Source organism: Vidua chalybeata, chromosome 13 (genome assembly GCF_026979565.1).
Source record: "Vidua chalybeata isolate OUT-0048 chromosome 13, bVidCha1 merged haplotype, whole genome shotgun sequence".
Classification (NCBI taxonomy): domain Eukaryota; kingdom Metazoa; phylum Chordata; class Aves; order Passeriformes; family Viduidae; genus Vidua; species Vidua chalybeata.
In genome coordinates, this window is record NC_071542.1 from 2,844,729 (window position 1) to 2,864,864 (window position 20,136).

A 20,136-nucleotide genomic window follows, 5' to 3' on the forward strand; every position below is an offset into this window, starting at 1 on the left:
GCCTCCTCATTGGGCGGCCGAGCGCGTGCTGTGACTCAGCGCCTCCCCCTCCGTGCTTTTGTGCGTCCGCCCCTGAAAGTAGCGCCGGTGCCCCGCCCTTGCGGCCCCCGGCAGGGCTGGCGGCGGAGGGATCCGAGGGGGGCGGTGCTGCGGCCAGCCGGGATCACCTTGGCGGGGCGTGGGAGCGGTGTGCAGAGCGGCGGCGGCGCTCGGGGCGAGAGCATCGATCAGCGGCGTGACTGAACGGCGGCAGGTAACGGCGTCCTGAGGGGCTGCGAGCAGTGGGGCCGGACACGCCGGTACCGCCGTTATTCCCATGTTTCCGCCGCCGGGAGAGGGTCTTCCCGGGCGGCGGCTGAGGGGAGGGGGCGCGCGCCCTACGGGACGGTTGAGGAGGGGGCTCGCGGCGCCGAGCACGTGGCCGCCGGCAGCCCCGCGTCCCCTCCTCTCCCTCCTCGGGCATCCCTTCCAGATCCCGCACCGGGGAACGCCCTTTCCGAGCATCCCCCCGTGACCCAACACTGGGGAGCGCCCGCTCCGAGCATCCCTTCCGATCCCACGCCGGGAAACGCTCGCTCCAAGCATCTCCCCACGGCCCACATCGGGAAACGCTCGCTTGGGGAATGGGGGGGGCGGTGGGGGGTCCGGTTTGGGGTACGAGGGCCCGGGTGAACGGAGTGGGGCACGCACAAGCGGGGAGCTCCGCGTGTGCCCGGCGGCCGTGCCGTTAAACGGAGCGCACGGCGCCGCTGCGGCTGCCGCCCGGCCCGGGCAGTGCCGGAGGAACTGCTGGGAGGCTGAGTCAGAGGCAGACGGAGTAAGGCGCTAGGCCGCCTCCCCCCCCCCGCGCCTGCACTCACGTAAGAGCCGGCAGTTCCCCGAAGGGCATCAGCTTAAATCAGCGTCCGGCTTACTGCACCCACCAGTGATGCTGCAGCCTCTTTCCCGGCCCCCCCGGGAAAGAGAAGGCCCCTTCCGAATTAATCTTCTCCCGTAATTGTGCCTGCTTAAACACGTCCAACTGATTTGGGCAGTTTCTTGAACTGTGAAAACCTTTCAAACGTGTTTAAACCCTCTTTGCAGAGCTACCAAGGCATGAATAGCCCTTTTGTCGGCGGACAATGGCAACCTCCTGACTTTAGTAGTCTCTTCAGATTACTAAAAGTAGACGGCAATCTCTAAAAACCTGCTTTTGTTCTGATAAGGCAGCTCGGTATCGGAGAGGCCCAGGTTAACAAAAAAAAATCAGTGTTTTTGTCATGTTAAACTGTTAATTTTCCTGCTGCTGATCATGACTTGCCTTGGCTCAAAGGTGCAATGACAAATTTTGGTTACTCAGACATATCCAGGAACTTGTGCAATTAGAAGTACTTAAAAAAAAAATCCCTCTGAAGAATGTAGTTTTATGCCCGAGATCCCGTTTATAGAGCAGAATTCTGGCTAATATAAAGGAGTTCGATGGGTTAATGGTCCGTACTCGTGCCAGCAGGTTTCCAGCCCATCACCGGATTAAGCAGGAGGTTTTTGTTAGAGGCAGGAAGCACTGCTGCGAGCCACGTGCTTGAACCAGGGACTTCTGCCTGTGAAACCCTTCTGAGAAACTTGCACTAGATAAAGAGCTTGGAGAGTCTGCAGCAGCCTGCGTTTTTTTTTTTTATTATTATTACCTACTGTTTTATCTATCTAAAGCTGTTATTAAAACCTTCGTTTATTGCTGTTAGCCGGAGTGATCCACCACCGGCCTTAATTCCCTTTCCACCCAACAAGTTGATAATTTAATTTGATGGGAGTAAGACGTTTCCCAGCCCGGCTGGAGCACGTGCTTGTCCTTTATCTCCCGTCTGGCCGTTGTTCTCCCGGGGGAAGATGGAGCCGCAGCGGGTGGTGATGGATGGCACGTAGGAAATGGGGCTGCAGTACCGGGGCGCTGCCACGTGCAGCAATCTCCATCCTGGAGTGGGGATGCAGCGCTGTGGTCTACGCTTCTGCCTAGTTAAATGTGAAAAGAAAACCCCCAAGCTTGCTTTTATCGTCTAAAGCAGGTTTTTGCAGCTTGCTTGAAGGCAGCCAGGTGCTTTTTGCCAAGCTGAAAGGCTCCTTGTCCTCTGCAAGGTTAAGCCTGTAGGTGTGTCCTACAAATACCCTCGAGATAAGTCTTTCTCGTCACCAAACATCCGATGGTTGCCACCTCTTCTTATTTTTTTAGTTAAGCCTTCCAGGGAGGGCAGCTTAGCAAAGGCACGGCAGAGCCAGCCTGATCTTCCTGTTCCCCATTGCCAAAAAGCTGGAGAGGCATCTCCCTTGTGGGTCTCTCCTCCCGTGGATCCGCAGCTCAATGCTGGGGAGAGTGTTGGCTAGCCAGGAGCAGGTGGTGGCTCCTGGGTTCCATCCAGGCTTGCAGAAAAGGGGTGGAATTTTGGGGTGGCCATTTTGTCCTTACGTAACGCCGAGACACCATCTCCCCTCCGGCACCAGCTGCCTGGCAGGAATGTGCTGTCCTCCCTCCCTCGGAGAGGGGATGTCAGGCCAGGATAAAAACCTGCTTCTCTGCAGAGCTGCATTTCTCTGTTGTTGAGTGCCTCCAGCTTCTGGAATGAGCAAAGCTGATGTTTTTCTAGGCTTCTTTTGCGAATCTGAAGGCCTGCCTGATTTCATAACCCTGCCCTGAGCACTAACTCAAACCATTTCTGCCTCTGGGCAGGGTCACTGGGCACGAGCAGCCTTGTTCTGTAGCACCCATGAGGTTGTGTGAGTTTGACCAGTAAATCCCAAATCATCACCCCCTGGGAGCCTCCTGGCTGGGGTTCCTGCAGGCAGTGACACAGCTCTGGCTGTGGCCTGGGGACAGCCCCTGCTGCACTTTCTACTTCCCTGTCACCAGTAACAGCGAAGACTTGGCCCTGGGTGGGGATTGCTGCTCCCTCTCCTTTCTCCATCCCCAAGGGGCATATCCAGAGAGACCGTGATTTTAAGCTTTCTCTCATCTGACCAATGGGATGAGCTGGCTGGAATTACTCACCTGGCTGCAGTAAAACTCAGTCCTGACCTCGCATGGCTCAGTCTGGAATATTCAGGAGCTGGGGAGATACCAGACAGCATTGGGACACCCTGCCTGAAGCATGGGCAGGCCAAGTAATAAATTCAGGGATTTATTTGTTATTCCTCGAGGAATGAATTCAGGTTTATTCAGTGCTAGAAACATTCAGGCATTGTAGGGTATTGCTCACCCCCCCTTCCTCAGTCTGCCCAGACTGAGTGCTCCGTGTTTTCTGTTGTCCTTGAAGTCCTTGCTCCTCTGTTTGATGTTAAAAAAAAAAAAAAGCGGAGTAGTGGGAAATGCCAGACATTCCTGTTATAAATATAAGACTGGTCATTCCAGTAAAATTCAGTTGGTGCCTTGTAAATGCACGGTGGTGGAAGGCAGGAGGGAGTATTGAAAAGACTCTTGGTGGTCGTGGGCATGCTGCTGTAGGCAGATGGGTGTTTGGGATAGTTTCTGGCTCCTGCGTCTCTGCTCTTGCTCCTGGACAAGGTCACCGTGTCTGCAGTTAATTTTTCTGAGCCCTCTGAACTGCTGGAAAACCCTGTGCAGGGGATACTGGCTGGGAAGTGAACTTTTCCTTTTTCTTTATAAAGACTTCAAGGGCGTTAAAATTATATTTGTAAATTACTTGAGTGGGTGGGGGATTTCCATGAGGCAGGGAGATTTCACTTGACTATTTTTTTTAAACTTCCAAATTGTGCTCTGGCTGCAGTTTCTGTGTTGGGATACCTTGTTCAGTATTCCTCTTGTTCCTAGAAGCTGTGCAAACCCGATTGTGTGGAGGTGATTTCCCAGCAAAGGCTTGTTTTTTTTGGCATCTAAGGAAACTTGACACTGCTCTGCAGGTGTCGGAGGGTGCAACAGCAAGTGTTAAGAGGGCTGAAACACAATGTTTTAGGACTGACCAGAGGGTTTTCCTATAATAATGAGACTTTGTTGGGCTTTTTATGTGGGCAGACCTTCTTGTAGTGACTCCAGTGAATCAGCAGCTTCTGGCAGGGCTGAGGGAAAAAAAGCTTTGCCAGGTCAAATTATGGTTTTTGCTGGCCTGGCTGCTCTGTGGCGCATGGCAGCGCGGTGAGGGTGAGTCAGGGCTGCCTGCGCGAGGATCTGCACGTACGTGAGGAAGGGCTGTGGAGCGGGGGAGGAGCATTGGGGCCAGGCAGCAGGCTGGCTGGGCTTGGTCTGCCCTTCCCTGTGCTCAGTCCTGCTAGCTCTGCCGGAGTTCTTGGGTTTATTGGTGCTTCTGTGTCAAAATTGGATATGCTGAGCAGGCTGGTGTGTGCCCCTCACACTATTCTGTGGTTTATTGATGGGCTTTGTCTGCCTGGGGCGGGCAGAACAAAAGCCCAGCTCTATTCCTGCTCTGTCCCAGCTTTTAGCTGAGCCCCAGCCTATGTTTCTATAAGCAAATCTTGGAGATGAAGGCAGCTCATGCCTGCTCTGAGTATCACCTGTGTGCCCAGGGCACAGAGTTTGAAGTTAAACCAATCTTTAAAGGCAAAATGAGTGATCTGCCCATGCTAATAGACACCACCTTGCATCACTCTTTTACCAGAGGCTTTTGTAATGCTGGGATTTTAGCCTGGGCAGGTCCAAGAGACAAAGCTTTGAGCTGCCACTGCTACTTGAGAACAAAATTACTGCAATTAGAAATGCCTGGGGCACTGGCACTGCTGTGAAATGAATGTCCTCCCCTCCCAGTGGAGTGTTAAGCTTCAACTCAGCTTGCTCTTTGAAGGATGGGTTGGTTCCCAAAAAATAGGCTGGTCCTGCTGTTGTGGGGACTCTCTAGTCCAGAGGAGGCAAATGGCCTGAGTTCAGAGAAGTTTTTTAATCCAAATGTTGAAAAATACAACCAGTTTTAAACCTAAGGATAAATTTCAGTGCTGTAGGTGAAGGGGAGTGCAGGAGGTGGGGGAGATCTGCAGCCTCTTCAGTCAAAGAGGGACTTTGAGTGTATTAAATCTTCAGTCTTTTGCATGTTCTCTGCCAAAGTGTTGTGTTTAATCAACTCAAGTCTGTTTGCTTATCCAAGCTTAAAGGATGGGGTTTAGGCTTATGCGGACTTTGCTGTGATTAGGTGCTCCTGGGCAGAAGGTTGTCCATGTCCGGGCATGCTGCAGTCATGCCAGAGCCAAGCTGCCCTGGTCCCATGTGGGATGGGACGTGCAGTTGAGGCCTGAAGGAGAAATGAGTGGAGAGCTGGGAGGGAGGAGGCAGAACCTCTGCCTGTGCATTCAAGTGCTTGAATTTTGTTGCGTTGTGTAGCTCCAAGGGAAGACTGGCAATGAAGAGAAGCTATGAAGGGAACATCTGCATAGAAGGCAGGTGAGCTTTGGGTGGTCCATGTGGGGGATGACATGGAAATAGAAATGTGCCTTGCCTGTTAGGATTCTCAAATAGGAACATAAAGATAGTTTGACCCAGTAGCAGCTTTCTTGTTATCTCCATATTCATCATATTGTTGTCTGGGTGTCTCTGCTTGATGGGCAGTTTGGGGTGGGTGATTCCCAAACCTGGCACCGCTTTCTTCCCTTCCAGACACAGAAATCGAGCAACCATGTCGAAGCACCACGATGCAGGGACCGCTTTCATCCAGACCCAGCAGCTGCATGCTGCCATGGCAGACACCTTCCTGGAGCACATGTGCCGCCTGGACATCGACTCGGAGCCAACCATTGCCAGAAACACCGGCATCATCTGCACCATTGGTAGGCCATTCCTAGATAGGAAAGAATTGCAGCTAGGAGCCCACACCTTGGTGAAACTTATTAGGGAAATTGTGAGAAAGATCTGACTTTCATCCCTTGCCAGCGCTGAACTTGTGTGGTGAAGGAATATGACTTTCCCCTGTTTGCCTAACCTGTGTTACTGCTGGGAGTGAATCCAGTATCCAGGGAAATGGGAATTGCTTGGGTTCTGCTGCACTCTGTGGGCAAGTTAAAACAATATTTGCTGCTGCAGCGCTGAGCAATGCTGTATCCATTTACCTTTTCTCTTCCACATGAAACAGCCTGGTCTGTGTGGGTTACCTCATTATTTTTTTAAAGTTAATGTTCAAACTGTTTCTTCCTCCTAGGCCCGGCCTCCCGCTCTGTGGAGAAACTGAAGGAAATGATTAAATCTGGAATGAACGTTGCCCGACTCAACTTCTCTCACGGCACCCATGAGGTAAGGGTGCGGTCTGAGCTGCTACAGCCCATGCGTGCCTGCTGATTGTGTCCTGCAGGGAGGAGGGAAATCCAGTTTCATCCAGACCATCCTTGGTGTGGGAAGGTCAAATAGCTGCTTTTTGGAAAAGCATGCTGGTTGTACATACCGAGCCTGTGTCACTGTTGATAACATCGAAGTGTATTTTCTGGGCCATTTTGAAAGCAATTCAATTCCGCACCCTGCCCTGTACCAGGGAGCCAGGTAACTGGTATTTGACACTGTGCCGACTGCTTGCCATTAAATCCTTCAGTTCTTCCTCACATCCTGCTCTTCCCAAAGCTGCTGCTTCCCAGTGAGCAGCAAAAGCTGAGAAGATCTGTCCCTCTTTTGCACCTCTGCAGGAGGTCACACTATCAGTTACTCACTTCTTGTTCCATTGCTGGGGATTTTGCATGAACAACCTTGATCAAAAGGTATCTGTTATTAGTGATTTGATGTAATTACTGTGCCCAGTGGGAAGAATGGGCTCCTGGGTTTTCTGGCTAACTAGCTGCTCCAGGTGCATTCCTGGCACTCTGGAAGGTCCCATCATGGAGCTTGGGACATGGTGTGGTGAGCTTAGAAAAATAAGGTCAAAAGAAATCAACACTCCGTGATAGTCAAATCCTTATTGCTATAAATAGCTGAGCTCCTCAGTGATACTGGAGGAGCTGAGGATCCCATTCTGCTGAGGTTTTTGGTTTTTTTTTTTTTTTTACCCTGGCTGCTTTCCAACTTTCAAAATGTCACCCAGTAGCAGCTGTAGGTGGCTTTACTTAGTGACCCATGAGCCTTGTGGTATGTAACAGCTTGGCCTCTCACCCTGGTAGACTTTAATGAGCCCAGGGCAGTGTCAGGATCAAAAGGGCTGATACTTAACTGTGGGCAACCATCAGACCTTGACTAACCACCCTGGGACAGTGTCAGTGCAGGCCTTGCAGCTGGGAAATCTGCCTGGAGAAAGAATAGTGTGGAGTAGCTGTGTCCCAGGAGTCAAATCCTTACAGCTGGGTAGCTCTTGAGCCAGGTGACACATCAGGGAGTTGGTGGCTAGGCTGAAACTGGGAATTCTGACACCATTACTGCCCAGTTGCTGCAGTCTGTGAACTTGGCTGAGGTCTTCCTGATTTGTATGAGGTCTAATTACACATCTTACACCAACAAAGCCGACTGCAGGCTCTGGCGTGGCTGTTGCCTGCAGAGTGTGACCATCAACCATAGCCAGTCTTGAGTTTGTGTCCTGTCCTGGCTCCTGCAAAATGCCCCAGCTACCAGTGAAGGCCCAAAGAATTTCCATCTGTCACAAGTGCTTCAGTTCTCGTGTCCACCCCAAAGCATTTACCAGGGCTTAAGCTTTAACAGAGGTGCTTTGGCACCTGCCTGGCTCCCTTTTACATAGACTAAAAAATGGCCTTTACCTCCAGTTCTGCCTGCATTCCCGTTCTGCACGTGTAACTCTTCAGGAAGTCGGACTCCCTAGGAGCCAGTTACTCCTTGGTATCAAACTAAAATGGAAATCTCAGCTGATTGGGTTCAGATAAGTGTTGTGTTGTGGCACTGTTGGGGCATGTTTTCTGTGCTGCATCCACCCCAGCTGCAGTGCCTGGAAGGGTCAAGGCTGTCTCAGTCCCAGCTTGCACACTGTCAATAAACTGACTCATTTTCCTGCTATAAAAAGTTATCAGCTGTTAGATATTTCTGGCTAAAGGCACACATGTGAACTTCAGCATGGCTTTTTTCAGCCTCACCTTCCTGGTGCTGGCTTATCATCCCCGAGATAACAAAGTCAGTGTGGAGGGCTCATGTTGGGGTGAGTGAGTGACACGAGGGAAACGAGTGTTCCAGGTGAGTCAGGTCAAACTCCATCAGTCCATGTGGCACAGAGAGGAAAGGGTATGTCTTATCTACTAAAGTCTGTCAAGTGTTACACAACTCTTACTAGTTGTAAGTAGCTGAGGTTATCTCTTAATGTTATTTAAACAAGTAAAATAAACTGATCTTTTGGCCATCTGTAGCACATTTGAGGGAGCTGGGATGGGTTTTGTCAAAAAACTATCTTAAAACTGGCAGCATTTAGCAAAATGCTCTCACAAACAAGGTTTGGAAGCCAGGCGTGTGGTGCTGGACTATTGAGCTGTCTGTGATTGCTTTGACTCCGGAAATAAACTGCCAATGTTTACACAGATAACGTTCTTTTAGCAAATCCTTTATCTATGAGGATTCAGGCCAAAGAGTGAAAAGCCTGTCCACCTGCAGGACTGATAGTGGGTCAGGCTGGAAGTGTGTGTGGGAGCTGGCAGTGTGGAGAGACATCTTCCCTTGCTCTGATGGAAGGAGGAGCACAGCCATGTGTGGCACTGTGACATTCCTCTGCCATTAGGTCTCTTTGAATGCTCACAATTATCCAGCTGCTGGTGCTGTGAATATTCTGCTCTGTTGAATAGGCAGGTGTTCAGGAAAGCTTTTGGAAAAGTTAATCCTAAAGGCCTCTTGGTTGGTGAGCCACCATTGATTGGCAGATGTGTGCCCTCATGAAAATTCACTTCAGCCAGACCTTGGAACTGTCTCCTTGAGTTGTCCTTCTGGAATTAGAACTCAGGGCACACCAGATAACTTCCAGACTCCACCTTCATGGCAGGAAGGCCCTTGTATCCTTGCACTCTGCTTTACTGGAAGCTTTGTCTGGGTTAAATTTTGAAGGTAGAACTGAAACTGGGAGCAGAACAGTCAGCATGGGCAGCCTCTGGGGTGCACAGGGATCTTTTCTGTAAGTAGCCAAGTAGAACCAGATTTAACATTTCCATCTTTTTTCTTTTCTTGCCAGTATCATGAGGGCACAATCAAGAATGTGCGAGAAGCCACAGAGAGCTTTGCCTCTGATCCCATCACCTACAGACCTGTGGCTATTGCACTGGACACCAAGGGACCTGAAATCCGAACTGGACTCATTAAGGGAGTAAGTTGCTTTTTTTAATCACACTTCTTTTTCACCACACAAACTCGATACCTTGTGAAGCCTGTGGCCATTTCCAAACTAAAAAAATATCATAGGAAATGAAGTAACAAACCACCTCACAAAAGTTCTGACGAACTGCTGTGGGCTACAAGATGGTGGTGTGCTGGTTTTTACTGCTTTTGTTGTCACACAGAGTGGCACAGCAGAAGTTGAGCTGAAGAAGGGCGCACAGCTCAAAGTGACCCTGGACGATGCCTTCATGGAGAAGTGTGATGAGAACACGCTTTGGCTGGACTACAAGAATCTCACCAAAGTTGTAGAAGTTGGTAGCAAAATCTACGTGGATGATGGTCTGATTTCTTTGGTGGTTAGGGAGAAAGGTGGGTAATAGCCATTTTAGCTCTGCCTGGGTGTTCTTCAGGATATACTTGTGCTTTCCCTCCAGTAACTTTTTCTTAGCTTGCAGTTGTGTGTTGAAGAAAGGTGAATATGGTTCTTAAAGGCTTAGTGAGACTTTGAGCTAAAATTCTCTACCTCAAGTGCAGGAACTTCGCAAAAACTAACTTCAGCTGGGTTTCACTGGGCTGGCATCTAAACCCCATCTTCAAAGGGGAATGTGTGGTAGGGCCATACCACTGTTCATGATCAGCCAGGCTAATTCATGCTCTTAATGAAGGATTTAACTAGTTTTACAGCACAGAGCCTGGGTTTTGTAGTTCAGAGACAGAACTAGTTTTAACTGCTAATGTAGAGGCAAGGTTACTTCCCACAATACTCCCTTTATAGTGCTCCCTAAACTGCTGTAGCCTCAAGCCTCTAAACCTGTGAGCATGTAGGGAGTGGGAGGTGAGGCTTTGGTGTTGCAGGGCTCTGTGTGCAAAACTGCAACCTGCTAGCTTTTCTTGGGGGAGGTGATCCCAACCTCCTGCAGTGAACAACTGCTATCTTATTCAGGGACAACCTAGAAGTTGTTTTAGACTAATCTATTCTGTTCCCAAGGGTAAACTGCAAGCTCATGTGGTACAGATATGCTCTGAAGAGAAGGGATGTGTGCTTTTTATCGTGTGTGCTGCTGTTGACACTGCAGTTCCCAGGCAGGGAGGTGGTGTGGGAGCTGGTAGCAGGAGCTATCCTGTAAACACTGACCATGGGAACCTGTGTTTCAGGGAAGGACTATGTCATGACAGAGATTGAGAATGGTGGCATGCTCGGCAGCAAGAAGGGTGTGAACCTGCCCGGCGCTGCCGTCGACCTGCCTGCCGTCTCTGAAAAGGACATTCAGGACCTAAAATTCGGTGTGGAGCAGAATGTGGATATGGTGTTTGCTTCCTTCATCCGCAAAGCTGCTGATGTCCATGCTGTCAGGAAGGTGCTGGGGGAAAAGGGAAAGAACATAAAGATCATCAGCAAGATCGAGAACCATGAGGGTGTGCGCAGGTGAGCTTTGTGCAGGGGATCCTTTGGGTTTGTCACACTGAAATAAAGTGACTCACACTCCCTTTTTGTAGCTTCAGGCAGCTTTGTGTAGCACTGAATATGTACTGTGCCTTGCTTCTGGTTTTCTTCCTCCTTCCTTGGCATTGCAAGACCCCAAACAGCCCATGAAAAGCACTCCTTTCAGAGGAGGACAGACAGATGGGAAGGTGCTTTGCAGAACAAAGGGGCTAACACAGCTCTTCTCTCGCTGTCAGGTTTGATGAGATCATGGAAGCCAGCGATGGCATTATGGTGGCCCGTGGTGACCTGGGAATTGAGATCCCAGCTGAAAAAGTCTTCCTTGCCCAGAAGATGATGATTGGGCGCTGCAACAGGGCTGGCAAACCCATCATCTGTGCCACTCAGGTACTGGAAGCACCACCTTCATCTCCTCACGCCTCTCGTTGGGAGGGAATGTTGGGGGCAGCCATAGGTTGGTGGCATTGGTTAAAGAATAAGATGTAAAAAAGTTTTGCTCATAGCTGAAAAGCTCATATTTAGGCATTTCTGTGTTTGAGATCTTTTCCCAGTTAGATTACGGGAGCTCTTGTCAACGGTTATACACCTCAAAACATCATGTGGTAATGAGCCTTTGGGGCTGACCTTGCAAATTCATGGGAAAAATGGCACACGCTTTTCCTTGGCATCTTGTGGCAGCTCATCCCTGCCTGACAGGGAAGGTTTGCTGGGGTTCCCAGGTAGCTTAGAAAATGTACCTACACTGCAGCTTCAGAAGGAACTGAGTAAAGGTTCCTTCTCCTTTTACTGGGAGTGCTAGGGATCACATGCACAGTCCTCGAGCACTGTGGTGAGCTCCAGCTGGGGGGGAAGCTGAGCACCTGAGGAAGACAGGAGAGCTGGCCAGAATTGGAGTGTGGAAAGGGATTAGGAAGTGGTCACCTCATGGAAAGCTGTCCCATTTTCCACTCTTTTAAGTGTGGTTGCTTAGGAAGCTGGTGGAGTTACTGTTCTGAGTTTACTACCCTGTATGTATAGTCTAAAGCATTTGAAATCTTATGATGGGGGAAGGTGACTTCATTGGTGCAGACCCTGCTCTTTATGATTTCTAGAGATAAAATCCCCAAATTTGAGAATATATTACTGGATTTGAGCTGTCCATAAATACTTCTAATGCCACACTGCTCTAAAGAGCTCCGAGTTCCTTGGACCAAGCTTTGTGCTGAGAAGTTGAAGGTTGGAGTATTTTGTCTGGGATGTTGTGTGGCTTAAAGGAGTAAATGTGGAATGGGTATAAAATGGCATGGGTTTTGGCATATTTTCCTTACTAATGGAGGCTTTAAATCAAAGCTGGTTTAGGAAACACACCCTCTTTCTGTTCCATACTCATGGAGAACTCCTGTAGTCCTTAAGTTGCATCCCACTTTCTGCCCAAGCCATAAGGAGTACTGAAGTGTAGCTGCTTCCTCTGGCAGTGTGTTGATCCCAGTGGGTTTGTTGTCTCCCAGATGCTGGAAAGCATGATCAAGAAGCCTCGCCCGACACGTGCTGAGGGCAGTGACGTCGCCAACGCCGTCCTGGATGGAGCGGACTGCATCATGCTGTCCGGGGAAACAGCCAAGGGAGATTATCCCCTCGAGGCTGTGCGCATGCAGCACGCTGTGAGTACTGCCCTGCCCTGCTGGGGACAGGGACACCACCTTGCTCTTGGCCACCTGAGCTGGCCACTCAAAGGCCTAAATGGATCCAGCTGCTTAAAATAGCCATTTTTTTCCCCTCACACTCTGCTGTGGGTGTCTGGTTTTTTTTTTTTTTTTTTTTTTTTTTTTTTGTTGTTGTTGTTTTGGTTTTTTTTGGGTTTTTTTTTTTGGGTTTTTTTTTTTTTTTTGAACAAACATGGTCCTGAGGGCCTGGAATCTCACTTTGTGTGCTCCAAACTTGCCAAGCAGAGCTGAGAGCTGCTCTGAAATGCTGAGATACAGAACTTCCCGGTTTTTTTTGCCGTTACCTCAATAGAAATTTCATCCAATGTCCTACTGCAGTGGCATATTAAATGCCTTAAACTTCTGCAGGGTCAAGGAGCTGTTTTAAGCAGTTTATCTATACATAATGAAAGGTTTTGGCTGAGTCCTGCATGGGAGGGGGTGGGGAGGCTCCTGAGGGTGATTTACAGCACTGTTGCATTCAGCACCTGCTGTGTGCTGGGGGTTGGGGGGGTTTGTTGCATGAGTACTGACAGCACCATATTTTTACATGCCTGAACTGCCAGAAACTTCTGCTCTGCTTCAAGTTCGTGTTTCAGCTGATAATAAGCCTTATGTCAAGTACTTGTGAGCATTGCTGCTCCCCAGTTACCAGTGCTGTGAATCACAACACAATGTGAATCACATCACAAGTTCTAACTCTCACCAGTTTTATTTGTAATTCAGCTTCTATAGGTTATTCAACTCAGCCAGTGTTGGTTTGCAGTGTATTACCTAAACATCTTTTACCTCAATATGGAGTGGTGTTTTTTGCACAAGGCAAATGCAAGATACAGCTTACGATCACTGGGCAGTGGTGCTCCTTTACAGGCCAAATGCTAACAGTGCACCTTAAAGCTTCTCCTTCCTTTTCCAACTTCTAAATCACAAGGATCAACTGCCTACCAAGACTTGGGAACTTGCTGCAGCAAACCTTATGCCTGGGTTTCCATCCTGGCATTAATTCTTTGGTCTGGGCAGATTGTGTTGTATCTGTAGCCTGATTTGAGGATCTGTTGCATGTGCTTCCCTCTTCCTACAGACCTGGGCATGGTGTTCATTCCACCAGGGCCCCTGGAGAAGCACTGGAGGCTTTAACAGTGTGCAGAAATTAAAATACAGGTTGACTAATTGTGAGATGTTTCAGGCAGCAAGGTGCCAACTCTTATGGTAGGAGCACATGTCAGTACAGGGACATTCTTTCCTCTGAGCTAATTCACTTCTTATTAGTCAAGCCCAGCAACAATGTCCTGAGTAACCATGGCCTGGGGATCTGCAGCATGGCTGGAGCCAGGTGGATGTTACCATCTGAAGTAGGCAGCAGCAAACTTCCAAATACTGGGCAGGCTGATTGCTGTAGGTGGGAGTGGGCATCTTTCCCATTCCAATCCAGGATCCACACTTCAAAGCCCAGCCTGGCTATGCTATACTGCCTGATGGGACCAAGGTTTAAGCAGCCTCTCCATTTTCCTTTCTCCCACCTCCCTGGTATCTCCACCTGTGCACCAACTGGAAACCCTCTATAGCTATTCCTGTCTGAGCAGATCTAGCTGTGGGGTGAAGTTAAGGGTTGCTGTGCCCCTCTGTAGCCACTGTCAAAGCAGACACCTGTATTCCCACGTTCCATTACACGTGGGTAGTGCAGACTTCTTTCTAAAAGCAGATTTGCTCTCTGTGTTACATGGACCTGCTGCCTTTGTACCAGGAGCTGAAAATAAACTGCCATGCTTCCAGCTCCTGCATTTGGAGTAAGTTTTGTGATGCAAATACTCCCCTTTTATCTAAATCCAGCAGTAACAATATGCTTTAGGACAAGTTGGCACTGGCCTGCTTTTCCGGCCTGCTGCCTGTGTCCTGTTATTTTTAGACCTAAGATACTTAACTACTTTGGCTTAAACTGATAACAGTGGAAGGGATAATTCCCAGCATCACATAAAATAATTCATTAACACTAGAGTAGCAAAATTCTGATTTTTCTAACTCCAGAGCTTTCACTGTGATGGCACATCAGTCTCTAATTCAACATGAACTTGTCATGCTTTGTGCAGCAGCTGTTCACTTTGTGGAGTAACTGGATGAAGTTGTCCTTGAGAAGATCATGAACCTTTGCATGCTTTTCTAGTCTCTGCAAGCCCTCTTTATCGGGTTGTCAGGCCTTCTGAGATGATTAAGCATCATGATTCCCAGGATTCTGGGATGAATAGGTTGCTGAACCTGTTGCCATTGCTCACTCTGAACACAAAGCCTTTAGTTGTGCCTTTGTCCTTCTCATCTGTCTATATCTGGCACTGTACAAATACTCCCAACATCCACACTGTGACAACCCTATAAGGAAGACTTGTTCCTGTTTATTTCCCTCTTACCTAAAGGAAATTGATATCCCATTTGGATGTGAAGCTTGATTGACTCTCAAGTTAAAATAAATCTTTATTGGCTCTCAAGCTAAATCTTCATTGACTCTGAAGTTAAACTAAATGTAACAAGACTGAGAGAACAGTCTCCCACCTTCAGAGATGACATTTAAAGTGTGTTGCTTGCATGTTGGCTCCATCAAAACTGTTCCAGCAGCACTCTGTGGTGTTGGGAGCCTAGGAAAGGAAGCCAGATATTCCCTCTTACAGAATTGCAAGCAGGACCATGGGCAGGCAGGTAGGTGGCATAAGAGTCTCAGGGAAGTCATAAGCAGCCATGACAAAGCATGGTCTGGCTCTGAGCTGGCTTGTTCTGCTCCTTGAAAAGCAATTTATGTTTGCCTGCTCTGTGGGAACTCCCAAATGCAACAAAAATACCATGTTTGGAATGCCTGCCCAGTGACTGGGGCTTGCCAGTCCCATGGCACGGTGAATTTTAGTCTGGATTGCATTTATCAAAGTCAAAACCTGAGAGACAAAAAGCTTCACTGCTTCACCTTAATACCCTCTTGCATGCATTACTATGACACTTAAGCAAGTTAACGTGATCTCATGTTCCTCTGGTATATCTTTCCTTCTTTTCTTTCCTCTGTTCTCCTCCTTCCCTCCCACTCGGGCCTGCAGATCGCCCGCGAGGCTGAGGCCGCAATGTTTCATCGTCAGCTGTTCGAAGAAATTTTACGCCTCAATGTTAACAACAGGGACCCTGCCGATGCCATGGCGGCAGGCGCGGTGGAGGCCTCTTTTAAGTGCTTAGCTGCAGCCCTGCTAGTCCTGACCGAGTCTGGCAGGTAGGGCTCAGAGAGGGGGCTCGGGCCAGCCCTTTCCATGGTGAAACGCACTGCACTCTAACACTGCAGTCTTTGGCCAGCTGCTCACTGCCCGTGCCAGCCTTGTGTAACCACTGCCATGTGAGCTGACCCTGTGCCAGGGAGGGATCCCAGTAGGCAGGAGCAGAGCGAGAATGCCTGGCAGTTGGCATGAGTGTCACCTGAGTGTGGGCTTGACAGGGCGAGGTGCCACCAGTGGGAAAAGAACCCTTGGGAATCGAGTGGTTCCTCTGCAGGGACGTGCTGTTGGGGTGAGCTTAGTCTGAGCTCGCTGGTTAATGACAGTGCCAAAGGCTGGCAGTACGGATGTGGCACTCTGTGCTGGAGCACCTCGCCCTGCCCTGTGCCCGAGCGCCTGCCGTGAGTGTTGTCTCCGAACGCGTGTTGCTCTTGTAGATTGCCCGGGAGGCCGAAGCCGCCATCTTTCACAGGCAGTTGTTTGAGGAACTGCGTCGTCTGACCCCCCTCAACTGCGACCCCACCGAGGCTGCTGCAGTTGGCGCTGTGGAAGCGTCCTTCAAGTGCTGCAGTGGGGCCATTATTGTCCTCACCAAGTCTGGAAGGTAGGAGGGTACAAGTGCCCCCAGGTCAAGCCTGCTGTGTGACAGGGTGGGGGAAGGAGAATCCCATGGCTTTGAGAGACCAGTGGAGTCAGGTTCTGGCAGTGCCTCCAGTGGTGGTTCCTCAGGAGATGGACACATATCCCTAAACTCTGAGTCCTCGGCCTGCCTCTGCCAGCGTGGCACCAGCTCCGAGCCCAGCCTCCCCTCACTGCTACAAGTGGCAGTGGCGTCAGCTGGAAGAGCCAAGGGAAAATAAGCGTTGCATCTTCCATTCAAACTACTTGGCAAGAATTCATCAATGTAACAGTGAGGCAGAAGTTCAGTGGATGCAGAATCTCTTTTTTTTTTTTAATCAAGGCTTTGGCCTTTTGCAGTAGCATCCGAATTATTGGTCCCTTGTTAGACTTTGCAGTCACCAGCCCTGCTTGCCTGAGCCCAAGGGGTGAAGAGGGACTGTGCAGCCTGTGATAGGTAGGTAGGGAAATGGAAAGTGTTGGAAATGTCCTCTTCCAGGATTCCTTGTCCCTGCCTGCAGGTAATCTCTGCACAGACAGGCATCTGGTAAGCACCAGGTGAGCTCAGTGGCTGCAGGTGAAGTGTGCTGGAATAATGTAGTTTGGGATTTCTGTCCAGCAACAATGACAGCTGCCAAGCAAAGACTCGTTCTTCCATTTGTGGAATGGGAGCTGGAGCCTCATGGACCAGCTCGTCCATCTAGAGGACCTGGGCTGCCTGCTCCCAAAGCACATCCGACATAAGTCTCAGACTGCTTTCTGGAAGGAAATCAGGATTTCTCATGCTGGAGTCACACCAAAACAGTAGTGCAGGACATGTACCTGAAGATGCAGACCGTCGGTGAAACCTTCACCAAAACGTACAGCTTAAAATGATTTCAAGCAGAAAATGACTTTCTGCAGAGATGAGGAGGGAACTATAAGCACCAAGTTCTGGATGTCCTCATGCTTCTAATGTTTCTTTGTCAAATGTTCCAACCTTACACTTGACCTTCTTGAAGAATTTGAACTCTGATATTTGAATATTTTTAGCTGTGGATTAAGTTAACTCTTGTGAGTACCTGAATCACCCAAATCTCATTGGAGGCGGCTTGGACAGTGTGGGAAGGATTGTCTGAGAGCTGGCACGTGTGGTTGGGTGCTTGGAGCAGTCTGCTGGCCCCTGCTTTAAGCATCAAACTTTGCATCTGAATGTTGCTGAGCTTGGCTCCACTAAACGAAGCTGCAAAAGCAAGTGGAGACACCAGCATGTCTGTTGGAAAGATGGAGCTGCAGATGCCACAACCTTGCAGTTTGAACCTGTTTGCAGATGCTCTCCCTCAGCAGTGCTCAGAGAAAGGAAAGCTGTAGTTTAGTCCCCACCCAGGCTGTGCTGCTGCTATTCTAAGGTGTTTTAAAGCATTTTAAAGACTTTGTGCCCAACTTCCTATTATAAACTTTGGCCTCCATTGCATTTGCTTCCCATGGGGCGCAGAAGCAGAGCTCTGCGTGGAGGAACTGGCCTGTTTGCTGGCTTCAGGGTGGCTGGGAGGCAGATGGCTTCCTCCTTGGCATGCTTTGGGCAGCGCTGCTGGCACCGGCTCTTTCCACCCTGAAAACCGGGAGCTCCTCAAAACAGGGAACTTTCAGGGACCCCTGTTGAGATGCCAAGGCCTGCTTTCGGAGGCCAGAATAAATGGCACCTCGCCACCCTAACATAGCAACAGAGACAAGTAAAGGCTTGTTCAGGGATCAAAACACCCTGATGACACTTGCTAAACATGGAGGTGAGGAGATTGTCACCACCAGTGGGGACAGCCAGTGGTGGTCTGCCCAGTTGCCTAACTGGGAGTACAGCAGAGCATCCAAGCTGTTTGGTGAGTGGATTTTGTGGAGACTGCTCACATCCCCCCCCAGGGGTTTTGGGGAGCCCTGGTGGCTGACAGACAGACCTTGGGGCTGCTGTGCTCCCACAGGCTGTTCCCAGGTGTCCTCTCTGGAGGCTGAGCTGGCTGCGTGGAGCCCCACTGTGGCTGTTTTCCCTGCAGGTCGGCACACCTGGTGTCGCGGTACCGCCCGCGGGCCCCCATCATCGCCATCACCCGCAATGAGCAGACAGCGCGCCAGGCCCACCTGTACCGCGGCATCTTCCCTGTGCTCTGCAAAGACCCCGCCCAGGATGCCTGGGCCGAGGACGTGGATCTGCGCGTCACCCTGGGCATGAATGTTGGTGAGTGGCACCCTCCCCTGGGATGTGGCTGTGGTGGGACGTGGTGGCCCTGAGCACCTAGGTGTTACTTTAGGGTCACTGGTGATGGGAAGAGAGGAACTGGCTGCCTGTGTGGTAACTGGATCCGGACAGGAAACTGCTGGTGGTGGTTGCACAAGCAGAACCACATCTGATTGGGAAATGGGGTGGTGGGTTTGGCACAGCTGCCTTTAAGGAGTTTCCAGCAGAAGACCAGGTTTGGTTTATGATGGTGAGTGATAGTCCTGTAATATTCACCACTCGTGAGGGACAAGGGAAGCCTGGGTTGACTCTGTCCTGCACCCCCTCCTCCTGTGGAATTTCAAGCTCTGTTGCAGAGAACCCCAGAGCAGAGGCAAAGGGTGTCAGATGGATGGGCAGTAGGAAGGTGGGGTTTTGATACCCTCCTGGAGCCCCAACTGCTGTGGCACAGGCAACTTAGTGACTTGGGGAGTGATGAGCACTGTTGCCCCATGGCAAGGAGACAGGGTGGGACTGGGCTCTGACACCTCCCTCTTCTCTCCTAGGCAAAGCTCGAGGATTCTTCAAGAGTGGTGACCTGGTGATCGTGCTGACGGGCTGGCGCCCCGGCTCTGGCTACACCAACACCATGCGTGTGGTGCCTGTACCCTGAGCGCCCACTGGGCCTTCTTCCCCTGCCCCCCTCCCCTCCCACCACCCCACTGCCCTGTCTCCCCTTGCAGTAGACCAACCATCGCTTGCGCTGTTGTCCTTGTCCCTAGAGTGGATGTAGGTTGCTAAACACCACCCAGTGCAGCAGCAGCAGGGGCAAGAGACCTTAAATCACTAAAAAAAATATACTTGAAGTGTTTAGTTTTTTAAAAATCTCTCACTGTAGTTAAAGTCCTGCCTTGATGTGTGTCGGAGTCAGTGTAGGAGGTTTCTGCGTGCTGTTGGGACTCCTCTTTCCTGGTGGCTGTCCTCAGAGTGTGAAATGTTCCTTTTCCTGGCCCTGGTGTGGGGTTTTGGGGAAGGGGAGAAGAGGCACTGTGTGGTCAACAGTTCTGCTGGACCCCCTCCTTGCTCGAGGCAAGCTGCTACTCCCCCTTCCTGTAATGGCTACATGCCTCCCCAGACCCAATTCAAGGTGGATCCAGCCTTTCTCAGCTGGCTGTTTTGGGAATGGGGGCAGCTGAAGGGTCTTGGCTCCATGCACAGAGCGTCCCATGCTCCCCTTGCAGTGTTGTCTCCTGTGTTAGTCATGTCTCCCCACCACCCCAGAGCCCCCCCCCTCACCCAGCACTCTGATGGGCTCTGGGGTGGGAGAGCACAACTGTCCATCAATAAAGAGAAGCTGAAGCACTTGCTGGGCTGAGCTGCTCCTTGTGGGGGGGGCTGGTGAGGGGTCTGCAGGGGTAGGAAGAGATCTGGTGAGGGACCACAGGAGCTGGGGCGGGCTGCAAGGGTGCGGAAGTGCTTAGGGGTCTGGGTGGGGATCTGGTGAAGGAGTCTGCAGGGCTTGGGTGGTCTGGTCTGGGATCTGCAGGCATTAGGGACGGTCTGGGGGTCTGCAGGGGCTGGGGAAATGTGCTGCAGTTTGAGGGCGGTGCCAGTGGAGGAGTTAGCTAGGGCTGGGGCTGCTTGTGGTGAGCTGAGGGGGCTCTGGTGGAGGGGCTTTACAGGGGAGGGAGCGGCAGGGCTGGAGGCATCTGTTGGAGTGGGCCCAAGGAGGAGTCAGGGGCACTCTACAGGTGTTTGAG

The 20,136-nt window shown here is 50.5% G+C and overlaps 1 protein-coding gene across 3 annotated transcripts; it reads left to right on the top strand.

Annotated features, from left to right (window-relative positions):
* Positions 1 to 19: 19 nt before the first annotated feature.
* PKM (pyruvate kinase M1/2) lies at positions 20 to 19,738 on the top strand. 3 transcript variants are annotated; one of them, XM_053955111.1, is made up of 12 exons: positions 20 to 253; positions 5,315 to 5,374; positions 5,588 to 5,757; positions 6,126 to 6,217; positions 9,063 to 9,194; positions 9,388 to 9,574; positions 10,361 to 10,631; positions 10,886 to 11,036; positions 12,137 to 12,289; positions 15,406 to 15,572; positions 18,216 to 18,397; positions 18,943 to 19,738. In XM_053955111.1, the coding sequence occupies exons 2-12, from the start codon at positions 5,334 to 5,336 to the stop codon at positions 19,047 to 19,049; spliced, it is 1,653 nt and encodes a 550-aa protein (XP_053811086.1). In that variant the 5' UTR covers positions 20 to 253; positions 5,315 to 5,333; the 3' UTR covers positions 19,050 to 19,738. The 3 variants fall into 3 exon arrangements, with proteins under 3 accessions (XP_053811086.1, XP_053811085.1, XP_053811087.1); XM_053955110.1 differs by lacking the exon at positions 15,406 to 15,572 and adding an exon at positions 16,008 to 16,174 and having other exon boundaries at positions 23 to 253; XM_053955112.1 differs by lacking the exons at positions 5,315 to 5,374; positions 15,406 to 15,572 and adding an exon at positions 16,008 to 16,174 and having other exon boundaries at positions 23 to 253.
* The last annotated feature ends 398 nt before the right edge of the window (positions 19,739 to 20,136 follow it).

Coding starts and splice junctions, on each gene's coding strand:
- PKM (XM_053955111.1), top strand. CDS start 5,334: ATGAAGAGAAGCTATGAAGGGAACATCTGCATAGAAGGCAG. Junction 5,375..5,587: donor AACATCTGCATAGAAGGCAG/GTGAGCTTTGGG, acceptor CTTCCCTTCCAG/ACACAGAAATCGAGCAACCA. Junction 6,218..9,062: donor TCTCTCACGGCACCCATGAG/GTAAGGGTGCGG, acceptor TTTTCTTGCCAG/TATCATGAGGGCACAATCAA.